General features: G+C 48.4%; 1 protein-coding gene across 8 annotated transcripts in view; it reads left to right on the top strand.

The window, feature by feature from the left end:
• Positions 1-18,493, top strand: part of MAP4 (microtubule associated protein 4) — a 182,055-nt gene that overhangs the window by 61,452 nt on the left and 102,110 nt on the right. For all 8 annotated transcript variants that reach the window (XM_068404385.1, XM_068404388.1, XM_068404386.1 and 5 more), the window contains exon 4: positions 8,695-8,760. In XM_068404385.1, the coding sequence (XP_068260486.1) occupies positions 8,695-8,760 (66 nt within the window). The remainder of the gene's footprint in view (positions 1-8,694; positions 8,761-18,493) is intronic.

The following is an 18,493-nucleotide window of genomic DNA, read 5'->3' as shown; positions in this document are numbered from 1 at the left end:
AAGGGCAGCAAGAGTTCTACAGCCCTGGCTCCAACTATGACTGCAAATAGCTTTGGTTTCCTGAGGGAGAAGAGTAGCTTTCAGGGATCAGGCTTTTCAGCCTCCGCTTGTTAATTTATTTATGTTAAAAGGCACAAATGTGTTCAGACAGCACGGTCTCTGCCGCCGAGATTGCCTTTCCCCAGTCAGAAGAGGTTTAATCATACGTCCCGTCAGGCTCTGGCTATTCCATCTCTGCTCAAGGTTTTTCTTTCACTTTTTTTCCTAAACCCCAGAGCCAGACTAGACAAGTTTGACAGTCAGATGGGCCCCGATCATGGACCTGGGTGAACCACGTGAGTACAGAGAGATAGAGAAGAAGAGGGAGATGTGATGAGCAGTTGTGTGGTCACCTACAAATTTCATAGATTCACAGACTGGTTTGGGTGGGAAGGGACCTTAAAGCCCATCCAGTTCCAACCCCCTGCCACGGGCAGGGACACCTTCCACCACACCAGGTTGCTCCCAGCCCCATCCAGCCTGGCCTTGAACACTGCCAGGGAGGGGGCAGCCACAGCTTCTCTGGGCAACCTGGGCCAGGCTCTCACCACCCTCACAGCAAAGAATTTCTTCCTCAGATCTCATCTCAATCTCCCCTCTGTCAGTTTAAAACCCTTCCCCCTCGTCCTGTCACTCCATGCCCTTGTCAAAAGCCCCTCTCCCGCTTTCCTGTAGCCCCTTCAGGGACTGGAAGGTGCTAGAAGGTCTCCCCGGAGCCTTCTCTTCTCCAGGCTGAACAGCCCCAGCTCTCTCAGCCTGTCTCCAGAGCAGAGGGGCTCCAGCCCTCGGAGCATCTCCGTGGCCTCCTCTGGACTCGCTCCAACAGCTCCGTGTCCTTCTGTTGGGCCCCAGAGCTGGATGCAGCACTGCAGGGGGGTCTCACGAGAGTGGAGCAGAGGGGCAGAATCCCCTCCCTCGCCCTGCTGGCCACGCTGCTGGGGATGCAGCCCAGGACACGGTTGGCTTTGGGCTGCCAGCGCACATTGCCGGCTCATGGTGAGCTTCTCATCACCCATCACCCCCAAGTCCTTCTCCTCAGGGCTGGTCTCAATCCATTCTCCACCCAGCCTGTATCTCTGCTTGGATTTGTCCTAGAGTAAAGCTCTAATAACAGTTAACTTTAAAAATATCATTGGATAGGCATCGCTTAAGAAGAAAGGGTTTTACTCACGCTAGCACCTGGCTGGACATCGTAATTTGGCAAATTCTGGGGTAATCCTCTTGTGACATCGTGGGCTTTACGTAACGCTGAAGGACCGCTTTGGGGGTGTGCTGCACTGTTTGCAGCTGGCTTTTCTTATCGCTTCCAAGGAGTTTAGAGGATACTGTGGAGCTTCCAGTTGAAGTGGTGGAGGCTGGAGTGGCCGTTCTCGTTAAGGTGCTCATGTGAAGTAAGGGATATGCATCCGAAAGTGTGAAGGAGGAGATGTTTGGGTGGGAGAAAGTTCCAACTGAAAGGAAAACACTGTGCTCTAACAGCTTGGAGCAGGCAGCAGTGCTGCTGGGAAATGTTTTAGCTCAAGTGAGGACCAATATTGTTGCAGCAGGTCGAGGGAGGGGATTCTGCCCCTCTGCCCTGCTCTCGTGAGACCCCCCCTGCAGTGCTGCGTCCAGCTCTGGGGCCCCAACAGAAGAAGGACACGGAGCTGTTGGAGCGAGTCCAGAGGAGGCCACGGAGATGCTGCGAGGGCTGGAGCCCCTCTGCTCTGGAGACAGGCTGAGAGAGCTGGGGCTGTTCAGCCTGGAGAAGAGAAGGCTCCGGGGAGACCTTCTAGCACCTTCCAGTGCCTGAAGGGGCTACAGGAAAGCTGGAGAGGGACTTTTGACAAGGGCATGGAGTGAGAGGACGAGGGGGAACGGTTTTAAAGTGACAGAGGGGAGATTGAGATGAGATGTGAGGAAGAAATTGTTTGCTGTGAGGGTGGTGAGAGCCTGGCCCAGGTTGCCCAGAGAAGCTGTGGCTGCCCCCTCCCTGGCAGTGTTCAAGGGCAGGTTGGATGGGGCTGGGAGCAAGCTGGTCTGGTGGAAGGTGTCCCTGCCCGTGGCAGGGGGGTGGAACTGGATGGGCTTTAAGGTCCCTTCCCACCCAAACCAGTCTGTGATTCTGAAATGTTTGATTGTGTCACTGCTGAGGGATTGTGTACAGGGCTGGGTCTGTGGTGTAACCGCTCGTGGCCCTGTACACGGTAAATGCATTTTGCATTCTTGCACTCACCCTGTTCACAAACCTGGTGATGTGTCTTAACTTTGTATACTTTTTTTTTAATAGGGAAACAAATACTGAGCGTGATGGAAGTGATGAAGTTTGTTTAATCTGCTGTGGGCAGTGGCTCGGGGGCTTTGTTCAAGCGTGCGTGTCACCACGAGATGGCTCTGGACGCTGCTGCACGGCAGGGCAGGGCTTCCTCCCCTGGTACGGGAGCGAAGCGCAGCTCCAGCGCCTCAAACCTGAGCCCAAACCACAGCGTTCCCCTTTGCTCTCGCCTCCCTTTCTGCACCAGGAGCAAAGCACCTTCCTTGCCGAAGGCAGCAGGCTTTGCTTTTGCAAAAGGAAGTTTCAGCGCTTTGTCACGTATGAAACTGAAGGTGGAGAATGTTCCCTACACCCCAGAGTTTCAGAGGGATTAAAAAAAAGTCAGCAAATGATGTTAAGAAATTTGCATTTTTATCTCATATGATACAGTAAACACCTTCTCCCTCTCAAAGTCTCTCCATCCCCATTCCTGCCCCAGAGTTGTTAAAACTTCTGGTTTGTATAAATCCCTGTATTGTGTTTTTATAGAAAAACAAGTGTCGAGCGTGATCTGAGTGCACTCTGAGATCTGACAGACGGTTGTGAAGGAAACATTAAAAACAGTTCAGAGAGCCCCAGGTGACACCAAAGGTGGTGCGCTCCTGGGCTGTGTGTGATTTGTGTGCTCTGCCCCAGATTTCAGCTGCTTTCCCAGCATCTCATGACCCAGCTGCAGAAACTGCAGGTTCACAGAATCAAGGAGGTTGGAAGAGCCCTCTGGGATCATCGAGTCCAACCATTGCCCTGACACCACCATGGCAACTAGACCAGGGCACTAAGTGCCATGGCCAGGCTTTTCTTAAACCCCTCCAGAGATGGTGACTCCACCACCTCCGCTCCACCACCTCTGTGCTCGGCACTGGTGAGGCCGCACCTTGAATCCTGTGTCCAGTTGTGGGCCCCGCACTTCAAGAGAGATGTTGAGGTGTTGGAGCGAGCCCAGAGGAGGGCGACCAAGCTGGTGAAGGGTCTGGGGGGTCTGACCTGCGAGGAACGGCTGAGGGAGCTGGGGGTGTTTAGCGTGGAGAAGAGGAGGCTCAGAGGTGACCTTAGTGCAGTCTACAACTACCTGAAGGGAGGTTGGAGCAGAGTGGGAGTCGGCCTCTTCTCCCAGGCAACCAGCGATAGGACAAGAGGACACAGCCTCAAGCTTGGCCAGGGGAGGTTCAGGTTGGACATTAGGAAGCATTTCTTCTCAGCAAGGGTCATTAGCCATTGGAAGGGGCTGCCCAGGGAGGTGGTGGAGTCCCCATCTCTGGAGGGGTTTAAGAAAAGCCTGGCCATGGCACTTAGTGCCCTGGTCTAGTTGCCATGGTGGTGTCAGGGCAATGGTTGGACTCGATGATCCCAGAGGGCTCTTCCAACCTCATTGATTCTGTGGAAACCTGCTCGGTTGTGGTTGTGCTTCCATGTGCACGCTGCCAAGTCACTGCTGGAGATTAGGGCTCGTTATATGGGCACTGTCCATTCGCTTGAGATTATCGGTTTAGCAAATGCTGCCTTAAATTTGTTTATATAAAACCAATCCTTTGATCCACGGGCCAGATGCAAATACTATCTTGTGATTCCGACGAGGATTATGTAGTTACAACATCTTGACATGTTTTTGGGCTTTATGCAATTTAGAATATGAGGGGAGGAGACCTGGCCCTGAGAAGGTTGCTGGGTACTTTCATTCTTGCTCTCTAGCTGACTAAAATAAGTTTGATTTGCTCCAGAGGAGCTGACCTTCAGAGACATAAAAACTCCTAATGCTGGGTGGGGTTGTTTGATTTGACCTGATTTTCTGGAAGCTTGTCTTCCAAAAAAGCTAAAGCTGTAAAAGAAACCATCTCACCTGCTTTTCATCCTTCACAAGGAGTGCAGAAGGAAAGTCATGGCGGTATGACCTATGAGGAACGGCTGAGGGAGCTGGGGGTGTTTAGCCTGGAGAAGAGGAGGCTCAGAGGTGACCTTAGTGCAGTCTACAACTACCTGAAGGGAGGTTGTAGCGCAGTGGGAGTCGGCCTCTTCTCCCAGGCAACCAGCGCTAGGACAAGAGGACACAGCCTCAAGCTTGGCCAGGGGAGGGTCAGGTTGGACATTAGGAAGCATTTCTTCTGAGCAAGGGTCATTAGCCATTGGAAGGGGCTGCCCAGGGAGGTGGTGGAGTCACCATCTCTGGAGGGGTTTAAGAAACGACTGGCCATGGCACTTAGTGCCCTGGTCTAGTTGCCATGGTGGTGTCAGGGCAATGGTTGGACTCGATGATCCCAGAGGGCTCTTCCAACCTGGTTGATTCTGTGATTCTGGGATTCTGCTCATTTGGGAGCCCCCTGTTGAGCCTAAAATCTTTAGTTTTTGCCTGGTTAAGCATTTGATTTGGCAAGATCCTGGCTTGACTGAGCACACGTTGCATGTGTGACGTTGTCCTGCTTCTCCCTGCGTGGTTGCAGAGCTTTTTGGGACAGTTAAAAGCTGTTGCCTCTCTGAGACCTGCTTGCAGGTTCCTCTGCCATTCTGGCAACTGGAGCTTTTGTTTTGTTTTGTTTTAAGTGTGCAGAGCCCTTGGTAGGGGAGGGTGGAGCGTCCCGGCTTTTCTTTTTGATGGAAGACAGTTGGCTTGGATCGCTTGCTACCCAGGAGATCAGCCTCTAAATGAAACTTTTGTCCAGATGAAGTGTTTATTTTTGGAATAACTGAAATGTGCTGGATTGCCAGAAGCACCACTCAGTGGCCTATATGCAGTGCAAAGGTGACCTCAAGTGCACAGAAACTGCTCATTCCAAGTGCCACCAGACCAGTCTTACAGATGAACGTTCTTTGCAACCCAAAGCAAATGCTCAAGTATCCACACGGACTCGCACACCACAGTTGTAGTGTTTAGCTGTATTTGTGATCAAGTTGGGTCCTGTTTTTAATGCATGAATAATGGTGGTGGCGTCAAGAGCAGGCTATGAAACGCTTCAACAACTGTATTGGCTGTGCAAGGTGTAATGATCAGGTGTGAATCACAGAATCAATGAGGTTGGAAGAGCCCTCAGGGATCATCGAGTCCAACATTGCCCTGACACCACCATGGCAACTAGACCAGGGCACTAAGTGCCATGGCCAGGCTTTGCTTAAACCCCTCCAGAGATGGTGACTCCACCACCTCCCTGGGCAGCCCCTTCCAATGGCTAATGACCCTTGCTGAGAAGAAATGCTTCCTAATGTCCAACCTGACCCTCCCCTGGCCAAGCTTGAGGCTGTGTCCTCTTGTCCTATCGCTGGTTGCCTGGGAGAAGAGGCCGACTCCCACTCTGCTCCAACCTCCCTTCAGGTAGTTGTAGACTGCACTAAGGTCACCTCTGAGCCTCCTCTTTGCTTTACTGAGAGTTGGATGAAGCCCTGAAGTGCTATTTCTAAAGTACAATGGTAATGTAGGTTTGTTTTGAAACTGCTTGAGCTCAGGGAAGGGACAACAGCAGCTCCAGGTAACTGAATGCGTGTCTTTTTGGTGAGTGTTTTTATTTTATTTTTATTTTAGATATTTATTTTTAGGGTTTTTAGGGCCATTGCCCTGAGTGTTTCTTCAGAACTAAGGGCCCGAGGAGCTGAACTGCTTTTGGAGCTTGTGCCTCTTGTTAAGTTCGGCTGATATGACTCAATATCATTCTTGCAATGACTTGTCTTCACTATTTCACAACTGGAAAATGGGATAAATCCCTAGAAATGAAGCAGAGTTTATTTAAGAAGATATTAGAAAATATTTTAAGACTTGGTGCAAGGATGGTATCTTCAATTTAGGTAAATGGCCTTGTAATATTTGCCTGTCGTGGTGCTGGTCGTCTACAGAACTATTGTGCTGCTGGAAACTTGCACCAGTGTTAATACCAGCCCAGTCCAGCTGCTTCTGTAAGGACCATAGTGTGATCTCAAAGGTGGCAATTTAAAATAAATAAAATTTCCTCAAGCAGTTTGCCAAAGTGATTCTAGTTCTTGACCCTCAGCAGCCCAGTGTAGAGACTATGGGGTGAATACAGAATTTCAGTGGCATATTTTGACGATTAGGAGGAACTGTGTGATACTAGAACAAGAAAGGTGCTTTTTAAAACAATTATATTGTGTTGATTTAATTCCTTAATTATTCCCAAAGATGGTTTCCAAGCAGCATTTTCAAAAACACACAGAATCCCAGAATCAACCAGGTTGGAAGAGCCCTCTGGGATCATCGAGTCCAACCATTGCCCTGACACCACCATGGCAACTAGACCAGGGCACTAAGTGCCATGTCCAGGCTTTTCTTAAACCCCTCCAGAGATGGTGACTCCACCACCTCCCTGGGCAGCCCCTTCCAATGGCTAATGACCCTTGCTGAGAAGAAATGCTTCCTAATGTCCAACCTGACCCTCCCCTGGCCAAGCTTGAGGCTGTGTCCTCTTGTCCTAGCGCTGGTTGCCTGGGAGAAGAGGCCGACTCCCACCCCGCTCCAACCTCCCTTCAGGTAGTTGTAGACTGCACTAAGGTCACCTCTGAGCCTCCTCTTCTCCAGGCTACTCCACACTGGGAGACAGCTGCCTGTTAGCAGAGTGACTTTCCTTTGGCAACCCACTGAGCCGGCAGCAAAGCCAAGCTTAGAACTGGGGTCTGTGGTTCCAAAGTTCAGCTCTCACTAGGGCTTGTGTTGCTGCCGTGTTTGCCAAGCTCAGCGTGTACATCCTGGTGCCTCTTAACCTTTTATCCAGCAATGTCAGACCAAGACAGACTAAATCTCTTGGTGGTGAGTATCTTATCTGCTATTTCTTGGAATCGGTGGTTGTCCACCCTGAACTCCCCATCTCTAAACCTCTCCCTGATGCCTGCTTCAGCAATGTGCTGTCAAAGCTCAACTGGAGCTCTTCTGATCTTTCTTTCTATGTCTGTAAAATCTTGTCATCGCTGAAGCAAACCATGGGGAATTAGTTTGTTCCTCTTGGCTCTTGTTCTGTCACTGGACTCCACTGAAATGTGTCCCTCAGGCTTTACAGCTTCCCTTTGGGTGCTTGTACACATCCTGCCCCAGGTCTCCTCTTCTCCAGGGTGAACAGTCACAGCTCACTCTCAGTCTTCACTCATATGAGAGATGCTCAGTCCCTTAATCATCTTAATGGCCCTTCACTGGCCTCTTTCCAGTAGCTCCATCTCTCTTGTACTGGGGAGCCCAACACAGGACCCATCACTCAGATGTGTCTTGACAGTGCTGAGGAGAAAGGACCACCCCCCTCAGACTGCTGGCAGTGCTCTGCCTGACACAGCCCAGGATGCTGTTGGTCTTCTTTGCTGCAAGGGCACATTGCTGGTTCATGTTCAACTTGGTGGCTACCAGGACCCCAAGGGCTTTTCCTGCAGGACCTGCTTTCCAGCAAATTGGCCACCAGTGTATACTGGTGCCTGGGCTTATTCCTCCCGTGGTGCAGGACTTTGCATTTCTCCTTGTTGAACTTCATGAGATTCTTCTCTGCTCATCTCTCCAGCCTGTCCAGGTCCCTCTGGATGGCATCACAAGCCTCTGGCGTACCAGCCACTCCTCCCAGTTTTGTATCATCTGCAGACTTGCTGAGGGTGTGCTCTTCATCATCGTTAGGTCATTACAGAATCACAGAATCAATGAGGTTGGAAGAGCCCTCTGGGATCATTGAGTCCAACCGTTGCCCTGACACCACCATGGCAACTAGACCAGGGCACTAAGTGCCATGTCCAGTCTTTTCTTAAACCACTCCAGAGACGGTGACTCCACCACCATTAATGAAGATGTTAAACAGTATTGGCCCCAGTGGCAACTGTTGGGGGACACCGCCAGTTACTGGCCTCCAGTTGGACTTCGTGCCACTGCTCACCACCCTCTGAGCCCGGCTGTTCAGGCAGTTCTCCATCCACCTCGCTGTGCAGTTATCTGACCCATGCTGTGTGAGTTTGTCTACGAGGATGTTATGGGAGATGGTGTTGACGTCAACAGCGTCAACTGCTCTTGCCTCCCATCCACCAAGCCCGTCGAAGTTGTGTCAGCTTGGCTAAGCATTATTTGCTTGAAGGAAATCCTGACACAGGGTCTAGTGCTGGTCCTTAGGAAAGCTTAGTTTGAAGTGATGGTATGAACAGCTAAAGCAGCTTCTAGTTGTTATGCCTTGAGTACCCTTCATAGGACTAGATTCTCTGTGGTTGAAAAGCTCTTCCTTTTGGGTTTTAGGTTGCACTGACTTGGTGCCATGTAGGTGCCTTCACATTTCAAAAATAATTTTTGGGGAAAAAAAACCCTTATCTGTGTTTGATAACATTACAGTGTGGTCCTTACAACATTGGTTTTAAGGTTTGGCTTAAGATTAACTTCATCCAGCGCTAACGTTTCCTTTGATTTCTTGCAGATACTTCAGCTTCTGGGCCAACAGTTGTGGAAAACGGTGACCATGGAATAGGAGATCACCGCACAGGTACGTGCTTCGTGGCTGGAGGAAACCCATCGATTTCTTTCTTTGTTATTGGAGCAGTAAAGCTTCATTGTGACCAAACGCAGCTTTTTTTTGAGTCTTATTTCTTCATAGGGGGTTGGTTTTGTTTGTGTTGTTTTTTAATGAACTTTTCAAAGGATTTGAAACGAATTTCATTCTCTTTTGGGTTTGAAATCGCTTGTTTGCATAAAGCCTTGGCCTGAAGACATGGTATAAGTATACCATGTTGGGAAGGCAACATCTAGGGCACTGATACCTAAATGGCTTTCCAGTGACTCCATAATATTCATAGCTGAACTCTACCCTTAACCTGCGAGTATGACTTCTTCTCCTGTGAGTAGGACAGGGATGTTTCTTCTGAGTACACCATCCTTTGATGCAGTTTTTTCAGTCATTCCTTCTTAGCTGCTACTGAAATGACACGGCTTTGTTGATTCTGCAGCTTTCCTTCCACCACTGCCCTTCTGTAAATACCTCCTAAGAGTTGCTTTAGCAACATCCAAGCTGAAGTTGAGGTCTTCTGAACCTTTTTTCATAGAGCTTTGTCTGCAAGAAACTTGTTGTGACTTAAGTGGACCAATATTTCAGACTTGTGAGGAAAATGAAAAATAATCCTCTGGAAAATAACTGATCCTTCCCCTCAGCCTAACACACGCTGAGGTTAGGCATCTTTTAGCAGTTATATTTAATGATAACCACCAGCTCCCTCTTACGAGACTTTCTTACTCTGAACTGGGTTTCCCACCAAATCCCAGCCGAGGTGTTTGGGATGAGCTGTACCAAACCCTGCGAGTGGGCACGAGCCAGCGGGTTGTTTCCTTCTGTGGTGAGGAGGGTGTGGGCTTTGCCAGGCCAGACTGCAGCACCCCTGCTTGCTTGGGAATAAAATATTCAGAAGTATATATTGGTAAGAGCTATTTATTTGATCTCCCTTTTCATGGTCTCCAGCTTAGCTCTTGCAGTGCAGGTAATCTCTAAGGTTGGGTGTTCCCAGCGTTACATCCCTGCTAGGCTGGGCGGCCCCAGGAACAATAAAAATCCAGGAGATAATGATGGACATATGGGAGTGGGAGATGGGGATGAATGAAAACGCTTCTTTGCTACAATTCTGTTTATAATATGAGCAAGTTTTGTGTTCTTATTGAGGATGGGAAGGTAAAAATGGCTCTTTGTCCTTAATTTCTATTGTAAATCTGTGCATCTTTTATAATTTAGTGTAAAACTGAAATTAAGAACACTCTGAACCTTCCTAAGGATGCTGCCTCTCTTTTTTTAATACATATAACTAAAAGGAGATAGAAATAAAATCAGATTTATGATACTCCAGGTATGACTAATTAAATGCATTGGGATTTTTTAATCGAGCTCCTGAATTGGGTTTAAAAAAACCTTATTGTTATTTACTGAATGCTGCCTTTCTGGAGGCTTAACTCTTCACACACTAAATGCGAACAACTTTGATCAAAGATACTTTTATGTGTCTGAAGCTTTTTGATTTATTAATATGTTCCCTCTTCGTGGGGTAGAGGTGGATTATTTTTGTCTTGTTAAAGGCTGTCTCAAAGTGACATCAAAGTGGTTAGAAACAGGATGTCAAAGGATGGAGAGTCACAGGCATCACGTTAATTAGGTTTTCCAGAATAACAGAGGATTTATACAACACAACTATTTCATGGACTTTTTCCCTCTACCCCCTTCTCTAGGGAACACTTGAAATATCCACGCTCATACATTTGAGAGTAAGGGAGAAATGGTAATTTTCCATCAGATAATGGATTTTTTTTCAGAGTTGAAGAGCAGTTGATGCTTTGCAGAACTAGAGGCAAGTTATTCCAGACCAGGTGACGGACTCCAGTAGTGCTGGTTCTACATTTAATAGGTGGTGCTGCCTAAAGCCTTTTGTGCCTGGCCCTGAGCCTCCTTCACTTTTTGGCTGGGTTATTTGTTTTCAGCTGGATCTATTCCCTCATCTGTCTCTTTAAAGCTGAAATGATTCTTCTGGATATGCAGCGTGAGCCCAGTGCAGAGGTGGGGAAGGGAGTAGCTGAGAGAGGACTAAGGAAGGTGATGCTCAAGGAGTTTTTTGCTACAAAAAGTAGTGTTAGGAGCTACAGAGAGAGCTTTTAAAAGCAGAGCTGAGTGTGTTGGATTCTGAAATAGACTTCAGGGAAAGTATTGGGGAAAGATGTAGTTAAGCTACATTTTAATTTGAAAATACAAATGTCTCCTTATCTCTCTGGTCTAGGTCACAGGAAGCATTGCTACATGGTTTTTCTCCACCTATCAAATCAAACAGGGTGATGACTTGCTGATGTTGTCTTGCACGCAGCGTTATCTGCAGACATCTGGTGTCTGTGTGTGCAGGGGTTAGAATTAGTCAGGACTGAAATGTTAGTGCTGGTCTGGCAGCCTGCGCCGCCTCCTGACCGCCTGCCCTGCTCCCAAACACCCTTAATGTAGTAGGTGGCATAAAGCCAAAACTAATGTAACTCGGGGGCAAACCCCTATATTAACCGTTGAATTATTATTTTTTATTATAACAGTGATGTATTAAACCATCGATGCAGGGATGTGTGTAGGTCAGTATTTCAGAATGTAAAGGAAAAACGTTGACTCTACGTTGGCTGTTCACTTGAGGGGCCAAACCTGGGGCTGGGAGGCTGAGAGCCCTCTGCACCCTGGAAGGGAGGGACTGGCAGTTTCTCCGAAGGGTTCAGTTCTTGGCAGTGCTGAGATTGTTTATTTGGTTTGTGTGTTTTTGGTTTTTTTTTTTTGAGAATTTGAGAGCTACAGACTTGTAGTACCCAGCTCTGGTTTGGGTACTCAGCACATGGGCTGAAACTCTCTCTATTAATTCTGTTCTTCCTTATAAGGGTAAATAGCAGAGCGGTTGGTGCAGCGTCGGGAGGGAGGCTGAGCACATCTGGTGCAGCTCAAGTGAATCAGCGAGGCCGTGGGGAAATTAATAGCTTCTAATCCCTGCTGGCATGCAGGTATCGAGTTAGGGAGCTAACTGCTGACTTCCACGCTGCAAAGGTTGGGGGGGGCTTAGGAAAACCCTTAACAGCAGGTTTAAAACAAAAAATATGTGCGTAACTTTTGAACGGTGCAATGTTTGCAACTCCTTATCGCAGGATATTTGCCTAGAGTTCAAAGGATTATATATTTTAAAAAAAAGACAAATTTCTGGAAAGAAATCCATCAAGGATGATGCTATGGTTTAATCTGGAGACCTCTTGCTCCAAGAGCCCGTTCGTTACCTCGCTGGAAGATGAGAAGTAACTAGGGAAGTATCGCTGTGCCGTGTTCATACTTTCCCTAGCTGGACTTTCTCTCCAGCCAGCCTGCTTGTCCTTCTGTCCTCCCAGACTGGGTCACAGAAATACCTTGTCACTGTTTTCAGTGCAAATTGTGCTTTTAAGCAGCATCCTGAGCCTGCTGCTCTCTGGATAGCAATTTGTCACTAATCTTGATTTATCACTTTTGCATGTGGCACCATGTCATGCCCTGGCATGGCTACTGATGTATTTTCAGACACTTCTAAAAGCAAAATTCCACCTTCTGGAATCTGGCTTTTGGCAAATCTCCTGGCTGCACTAGAGGAAATAATGCTTGTTGTGCAGTGTGCTACCTGAATGTTCATGTTTACTAATGACTTGCGCTTTTTTGCCCCTTTCCCCATCCCGTTTCCCTCTCCTACTTCTTCTCCTCTCTTCTATTTTCTCCTCCTAGAAGCCTAGACTGTCTCCTAACACTGGGGCTGCCACTGACACAAGACCAGTGTACTTTTCTACCTGCCATTACACTTCTAAAATCTTCAGCATTTTACAGAGCTCTTGCTTTCCATCCCTGGACTTTACGTGTAGAAGAAACCAAAGGGTAGCTGTGCTGCCGGCCGATCAGCCCTGCTCCTCCTCCCTCTCTGCTCTGCAGTGCTTGTTGAAACCTTCCTTTCTTTATGTAAGCACAAACGTGCATGATGGTTTTTAACTGCACTATGTCAGCACTCCCACTGTGTTTTTTAAATCACAACTACCGTTCCATTTTTAGTTCGACCACTTTTAAATTTAATTTCTGTCCTTTTTTTCATGGATGCTTGATAACAGAAGGTTTGATATGAAATCTGAAGTTGTGCTTTCATAGTGGATGGGTCCACCACGACTGCAGCTCCTTTCCCTTCTCCCTGTACTCACCACAGCCTGTTAGAATAACGCTGAGTTTTACCTGCCTTTGTCCTTGCTGCTTTGAAACCTTCTCCTGTGAGGTTTTTCTCTTTAATAACGTTGTCTTCTTTAAAACAGGTGTTTTCACATCATAGCACTTGAGAAACAGATTAGGAAAAACCATGTTTAGTGAGGTACAAGCGGGTTGTCTCTGGTTTGGAAGGGGTGGATTATGGGGTTCAAGCACTTGCCATCAACTGGGAGTATAAAGGAGAATGACCAACCCCAAATCCCTGCCTCAGGAGGTGGCTTTGCTGTCATACTGCTTCCCACAAGCCTTGGGAGTAAGAAAGTTCCTTTAACTTCATACCTCTGGCTTCGTTTTCGTAATGACAGCCTTGGATGAAATGTTACCTGCCGTGAAAAATAATCTGTCCCTTCTAAAACTGAGAGAAACAGAAGATCTAGGACTAAATTGTTGCATTTATACTGGGATAGTTACGGCAGTTCCCAGCAGCACCAAAAGGAACGGGCCCGATTTAACCTTAAACAGAGCTACAAGAGGTCAGCGAGTCCGTTGCGATTCCTGGTGTCTCCATAAAGCTGCAGAGCTTTCCAACCACAGAAGTGTTAGTTACCACCATCCAAAAGAAGGAAATAATTTAGAGAGACCACGTAGTGTTTTACATGAGCCCAACTCAGGGGGTTTCTGTAGACGGGTGAATGTTTTGTTTGAGGATAATTGTGTTGTGTAGCTACAGAGGTGCTTTGCTTACACCACCTGATGAAAGTACAGGAGATATTTGAACCCAAATCCAGTCTAAGGTGGGACATGACTCTCCAAATTGCCAAAAGCTACCATGCTTTCACTTGCCTAAAAATATTTTCTTGTGAAGAGAGTAGCTTGCACCCGAATATTCCTAGTGCCCTGCTAGTAGCCATGAGTACATCCCAATACTAGTCTACTAATGATTTACTGGAAGTATTGCACCTTGGATGAATACTACTGTTAATGCCACCGGAAGGTTTTCTTTGAAGATCTCCCTCACATGGTGACCCATCCAGTCTTGATTTTTCTTTATCTGAGACCTCACATGCTCCCCACCCAGGGTGGCAGCATCCAGCGTTGCTGCAATGAGCTGTGTGTAATCAGCCTGTTCAGTGATGTGCATCAGGACTGGAGGCTTTTGTTCTCGTAATTTGGTGGCAATTCATTGCTTTACCCACCATTCGAAGCCTCATTAGTAGCCGACATCCTTGTGGTGCCAATTTCTGAACAAGTAACACCGTTGGCTTCTCCTCCGAGGCAGATAGCTCTCACTTCTGAGAAAACCCCGTTGCCTGCGGGCACTCAGCAAAGGCAAGTGTAGGGTCCTGCACCTGGGGAGGAATAACCCCCTGCACCAGTACAGGCTGGGGGCTGATCTACTGGAACGCAGCTCTGCAGAGAAGGACCTGGGGGTTCTGGGGGACAACAAGTTCCCCATGAGCCAACAGTGTGCCCTTGGGGCCAGGAAGGCCAGTGGTGTCCTGGGGTGCATGAGGAAGAGTGTGGGCAGCAGGTCGAGGGAGGTTCTCCTGCCCCTCTACACGGCCCTGGTGAGGCCACACCTGGAGTAACTGTGTGCAGTGCTGGGCCCCCCAGTTCAAGACAGACCAGGAGCTACTGGCGAGAGTCCAGTGGAGGGGTGCGGAGATGGTCAGAGGGCTGGAGCATCTCTGCTGCGAGGAGAGGCTGAGGGAGCTGGGGTTGTTCAGCTGGAGAAGAGCAGACTGAGGGGGGATCTTATCAATGCTCACAGATACCTTAGGGGTGGGTGTCAAGGGGATGGGGACCAGACTCTTCTCAGCGGTGCCCAGCGACAGGACAAGGGGCAACGGGCACAAACTGAAACATGGGAAGTTCCATCTGAATATGAGGAGGAACTTCTTTGGTGTGAGGGTGCCAGAGCCCTGGCACAGGCTGCCCAGGGAGGGGGGAGTCTCCTTCTCTGGAGCTATTCAAACCCGTCTGGACACGACCCTGTGCGACGTGCTGTGGGTGACCCTGCTTGGGCAGGGGTTGGGCTGGGTGATGCCCAAAGGTCCCTTCCAACCCTTAACCAGTCTGGGATTCTGTGATTCTGTGGTCTGATCCGATGTGCCGAGTTGGCAGAGCCACCACAGCCTTTGAGACCAGATCCTGACCGAGGTACAGAAACAAGCATTTCCCCACGGACTGGAGCCATAGTGGTAGTTAGGCCTCAGGATACGCTGGCAAGTATGGCTGTCACAGATTGCCCTCTGTCTTTCTGGTTTTACTGGAAATGATGGCACATGGTAGCATGTAGCCAACAGCCACCCCCTTTGAGAAGCCACCAAAGCCTCACCAGCACCCTTTTGGGGTGGTGAAGGGCCCCGCTCCCGTGGGTCTGTGGGCCACCTCTCCTCCAGCCACACTTCACACTAGGTCTGCTGCTCCGTCACACCGTGCCGTGAGATGAGAGCAGCGGCGTGTGATACAAGGAGAGGTGTTTGGGCCTTCTTGTCATGAAGTGCTTTCCTCTGGGGGCATTTTTGGTGTCTGTTACCATAAAAGGAGATTGTTGTGTTCTTGGCTTTAGTTTTAAAGAGCTCTTTGTAGCTATTTTTTTTTAAACGTGGTTGATTTTGGAGCAAGGCAGCATCACGGTTAGTTTGGAGGCATTTTAACTTGGTTCCACAAGTCATTTTGAGGCATTGAGCAACCTGGGCTGGTGGAAGGTGTCCCTGCCCGTGGCAGGGGGTTGGAACTAGATGATCTTTAAGGTCCCTCCCAACCCAGACCAGTCTGTGGTTCTATGATTCTTTCTCACCTTTTGCCTTAAGCAAGCTGAATTCTTTGTGCCCTAGAAATAGAAAATAAATAAGAAATTACAGAGAGAAATTCTCAGGTTGACTAACAGAAGGTTCCAGATTAACTGAATGTCAGACTCTCTCCCCCTCCCGCTGATGCTTTATGTTGTTGGAATGCAATAATGCTTTAAAGTGCTGGCTGGAGGGGCCGGGGGAGCTCGCTTAGACACTGCGAACGGAGACGGGGCACCCCGGGGCTTCGGTCGCTGCCTCAGCTGCTCACAGAATCCCAGAATCACTGAAGCTGGAAGAGCCCTCTGGGCTCATCGAGTCCAACCATTGCCCTCACACCACCATGGCAACTAGACCAGGGCACTAAGTGCCATGGCCAGGCTTTTCTTAAACCCCTCCAGAGATGGGGACTCCACCACCTCCCTGGGCAGCCCCTTCCAATGCCTAATGACCCTTGCTGAGAAGAAATGCTTCCTCATGTCCAGCCTGACCCTCCCCTGGTGAAGCTGGAGGCTGTGTCCTCTTGTCCATGAATAATTCATTCCATTACACTGCCACCTTTTTTTTTCCCCCCCATATTTATATCCCTATTTATTTTAAATGTCATTAGGTTTACACATTTGAGTGTGAACTGTAGGTAGAGGAAGAGAGCTGGTTGTTTCTGTGTGTTTGGGGGGGTTCTTCCTTCCAGGACTTACCGAAAGCTCCACAATGTCACACATTTGCTTTTGCTGGGGCAGAAGTGGAAGGTGCCTGTCCTGGGAGGGTGAATGTTTTGCCAAGGGGGAGGTACGGAGTGTTGGAGGGTCGATGCAGAGTGTTGTACCTCTTGTCACTCCCAGCAAATGTACGTGTATCTTGCTGAAAACTCAGTGCAGTGAATGAATATGTGGGCGTGCGTGGTTTTGTTTTTCAGTTTTTATTTCCAGAAAGCCAGGTAGCTACCAAATGTGTTCTTCTGTTTAAATTCCACGTTATCCGTGCTCTTCTCCAGTCTTTGGAGATGACATGAAATCTTCACAGAACTTACTATGACTTCCTTGTGCTTACAAGCTTGTCTGTTATCACGTCTGATTTTTCTTAATGATTCAATGCCTTGTATGATGTGAAGCTGTGTATCACTGTCGAATAAATCACCCTAATAAACACCTCAAACTAACCTCTCAGTGGTTGTCCTGTGGTGAGAATCTTCTTGCGTTGTGCTGCTTGTTCGTGGTTGATACCTGCTTGATGAACCGCCCGGGTGTTACTTCTGGAAGAGGTAAATGGCTTCAACTGGAATAGTTTGCTGTTGGATGGATGTTTGAAGACGTGTCCATCGAAAAATTGGTTTAGTTTAATATAGTTGTGGCTCAAGGCCAGGTTGGATGGGGCTTGGAGCAACCTGGGCTGGTGGAAGGTGTCCCTGCCTGTGGCGGGGGGTTGGAACTGGATGATTTTTAAGGTCCCTTCCAACCCAAACCAATCCCTTCCAACCCAAACCAATCTACGATTCTATGATAGTTAATATATTAAAAAGGAAATTCTTTCAATGAGCCACATGATCTTGTTGATGTTGGGAGGTGGGGTGGGCAGAAATAGAAGGAAAACTTCTTCCCACCGTGCTCAAAGAATAAAAAGTGACCTGGGAGTGGATGAGGTGGGTTCTCATTTCCATATTAGACTTAGAAGGTGCTGAAAATCTGTACGTAGGAACTAGCCAGTAAGTAATGTCTAGTGTTTGGGGCAGTGCACGTTTATGGCTTGAGGTGCCTGATTTTGAGAGGACTCACAGAAAAACGACGTGTCTGTGGGAATGGTGATCTACACGTAACGATATTTCTGCGTGTATGATGTATCCCGTGGAAGCATGGAACTGCCACCCCCGCTGAGGTTCTGTCTTTGCTGTTTGTTTGTTATCTAACCCCCTGCTGTTGAATAAGTTGCTAGTGCACAAAATTAAGAAAAAACCAAAAGAACTCTAACAAAACCCACAAAAACCCTAAAAAAGTCATTCCTTATGCTCAGCATCGTGTAAATAGGACACTTAAAGGTGTGCTTTTCTATTTAAAGCTATTTTTCCTCTTCTATCTGCCTGCATGTTTCCTCTCTGATGCAAGTTTTTATTTATAAAGGCTTTTATACTTTCTGGACTTTAGGAAGAGCGTTTTAGGCTTTTCGGGGTGGGTCTGCATCCAGCCGTATTCGCTAGAGGAGAGTTCATGTTTTCTGTTGCTTCAGGCTAAAAAAAGCAGCAAACTGAATAATTCAGAAGGCTCCTTTAGTTCTTCAGCTGGGCATGACTCAGGGTTTTTGTGTGCGTGACTGTTGGAGCTTTGGGGGGTGAATGTTTTGAGGCCTGAGATGGCTGGGGGAAGGGCAGGGTGGGCGTCTGGACGAAGCTGACCCAGCGGCTGGGGGGGCAGAGGGTGGGGGGTGTTACACCCCTGGGCTCTGTGACTCGGGGTGAGGGTCCTGGGTGGGATGCAGATGCTCTGCCCGGGGCCGTGCTGCTTCCCCCTCACCCCGGGAGGGTGAGTGTGGGGGATGAAGGTTTGCGCTCTGCGGGGTGCCCCCGGTGCGGGCTCTGAAGGAGCCGAAGGATCCTTGGGGCTTTCTACAGCTGGCAAAGGAGTGGAATAGCGTTGGTGTAATCTCAACTCAGGAGCTACTCACGAGCCGTTCAGAAAGCTGAAAGAAACTTTGCAGATGTTGAAGCGTTTATAGACACTGGGAACACGAGAGAC

This window comes from Nyctibius grandis, chromosome 7 (assembly GCF_013368605.1).
Source record: "Nyctibius grandis isolate bNycGra1 chromosome 7, bNycGra1.pri, whole genome shotgun sequence".
Lineage (NCBI taxonomy): Eukaryota > Metazoa > Chordata > Aves > Nyctibiiformes > Nyctibiidae > Nyctibius > Nyctibius grandis.
This window is presented reverse-complemented; position numbering and strand designations above follow the sequence as displayed.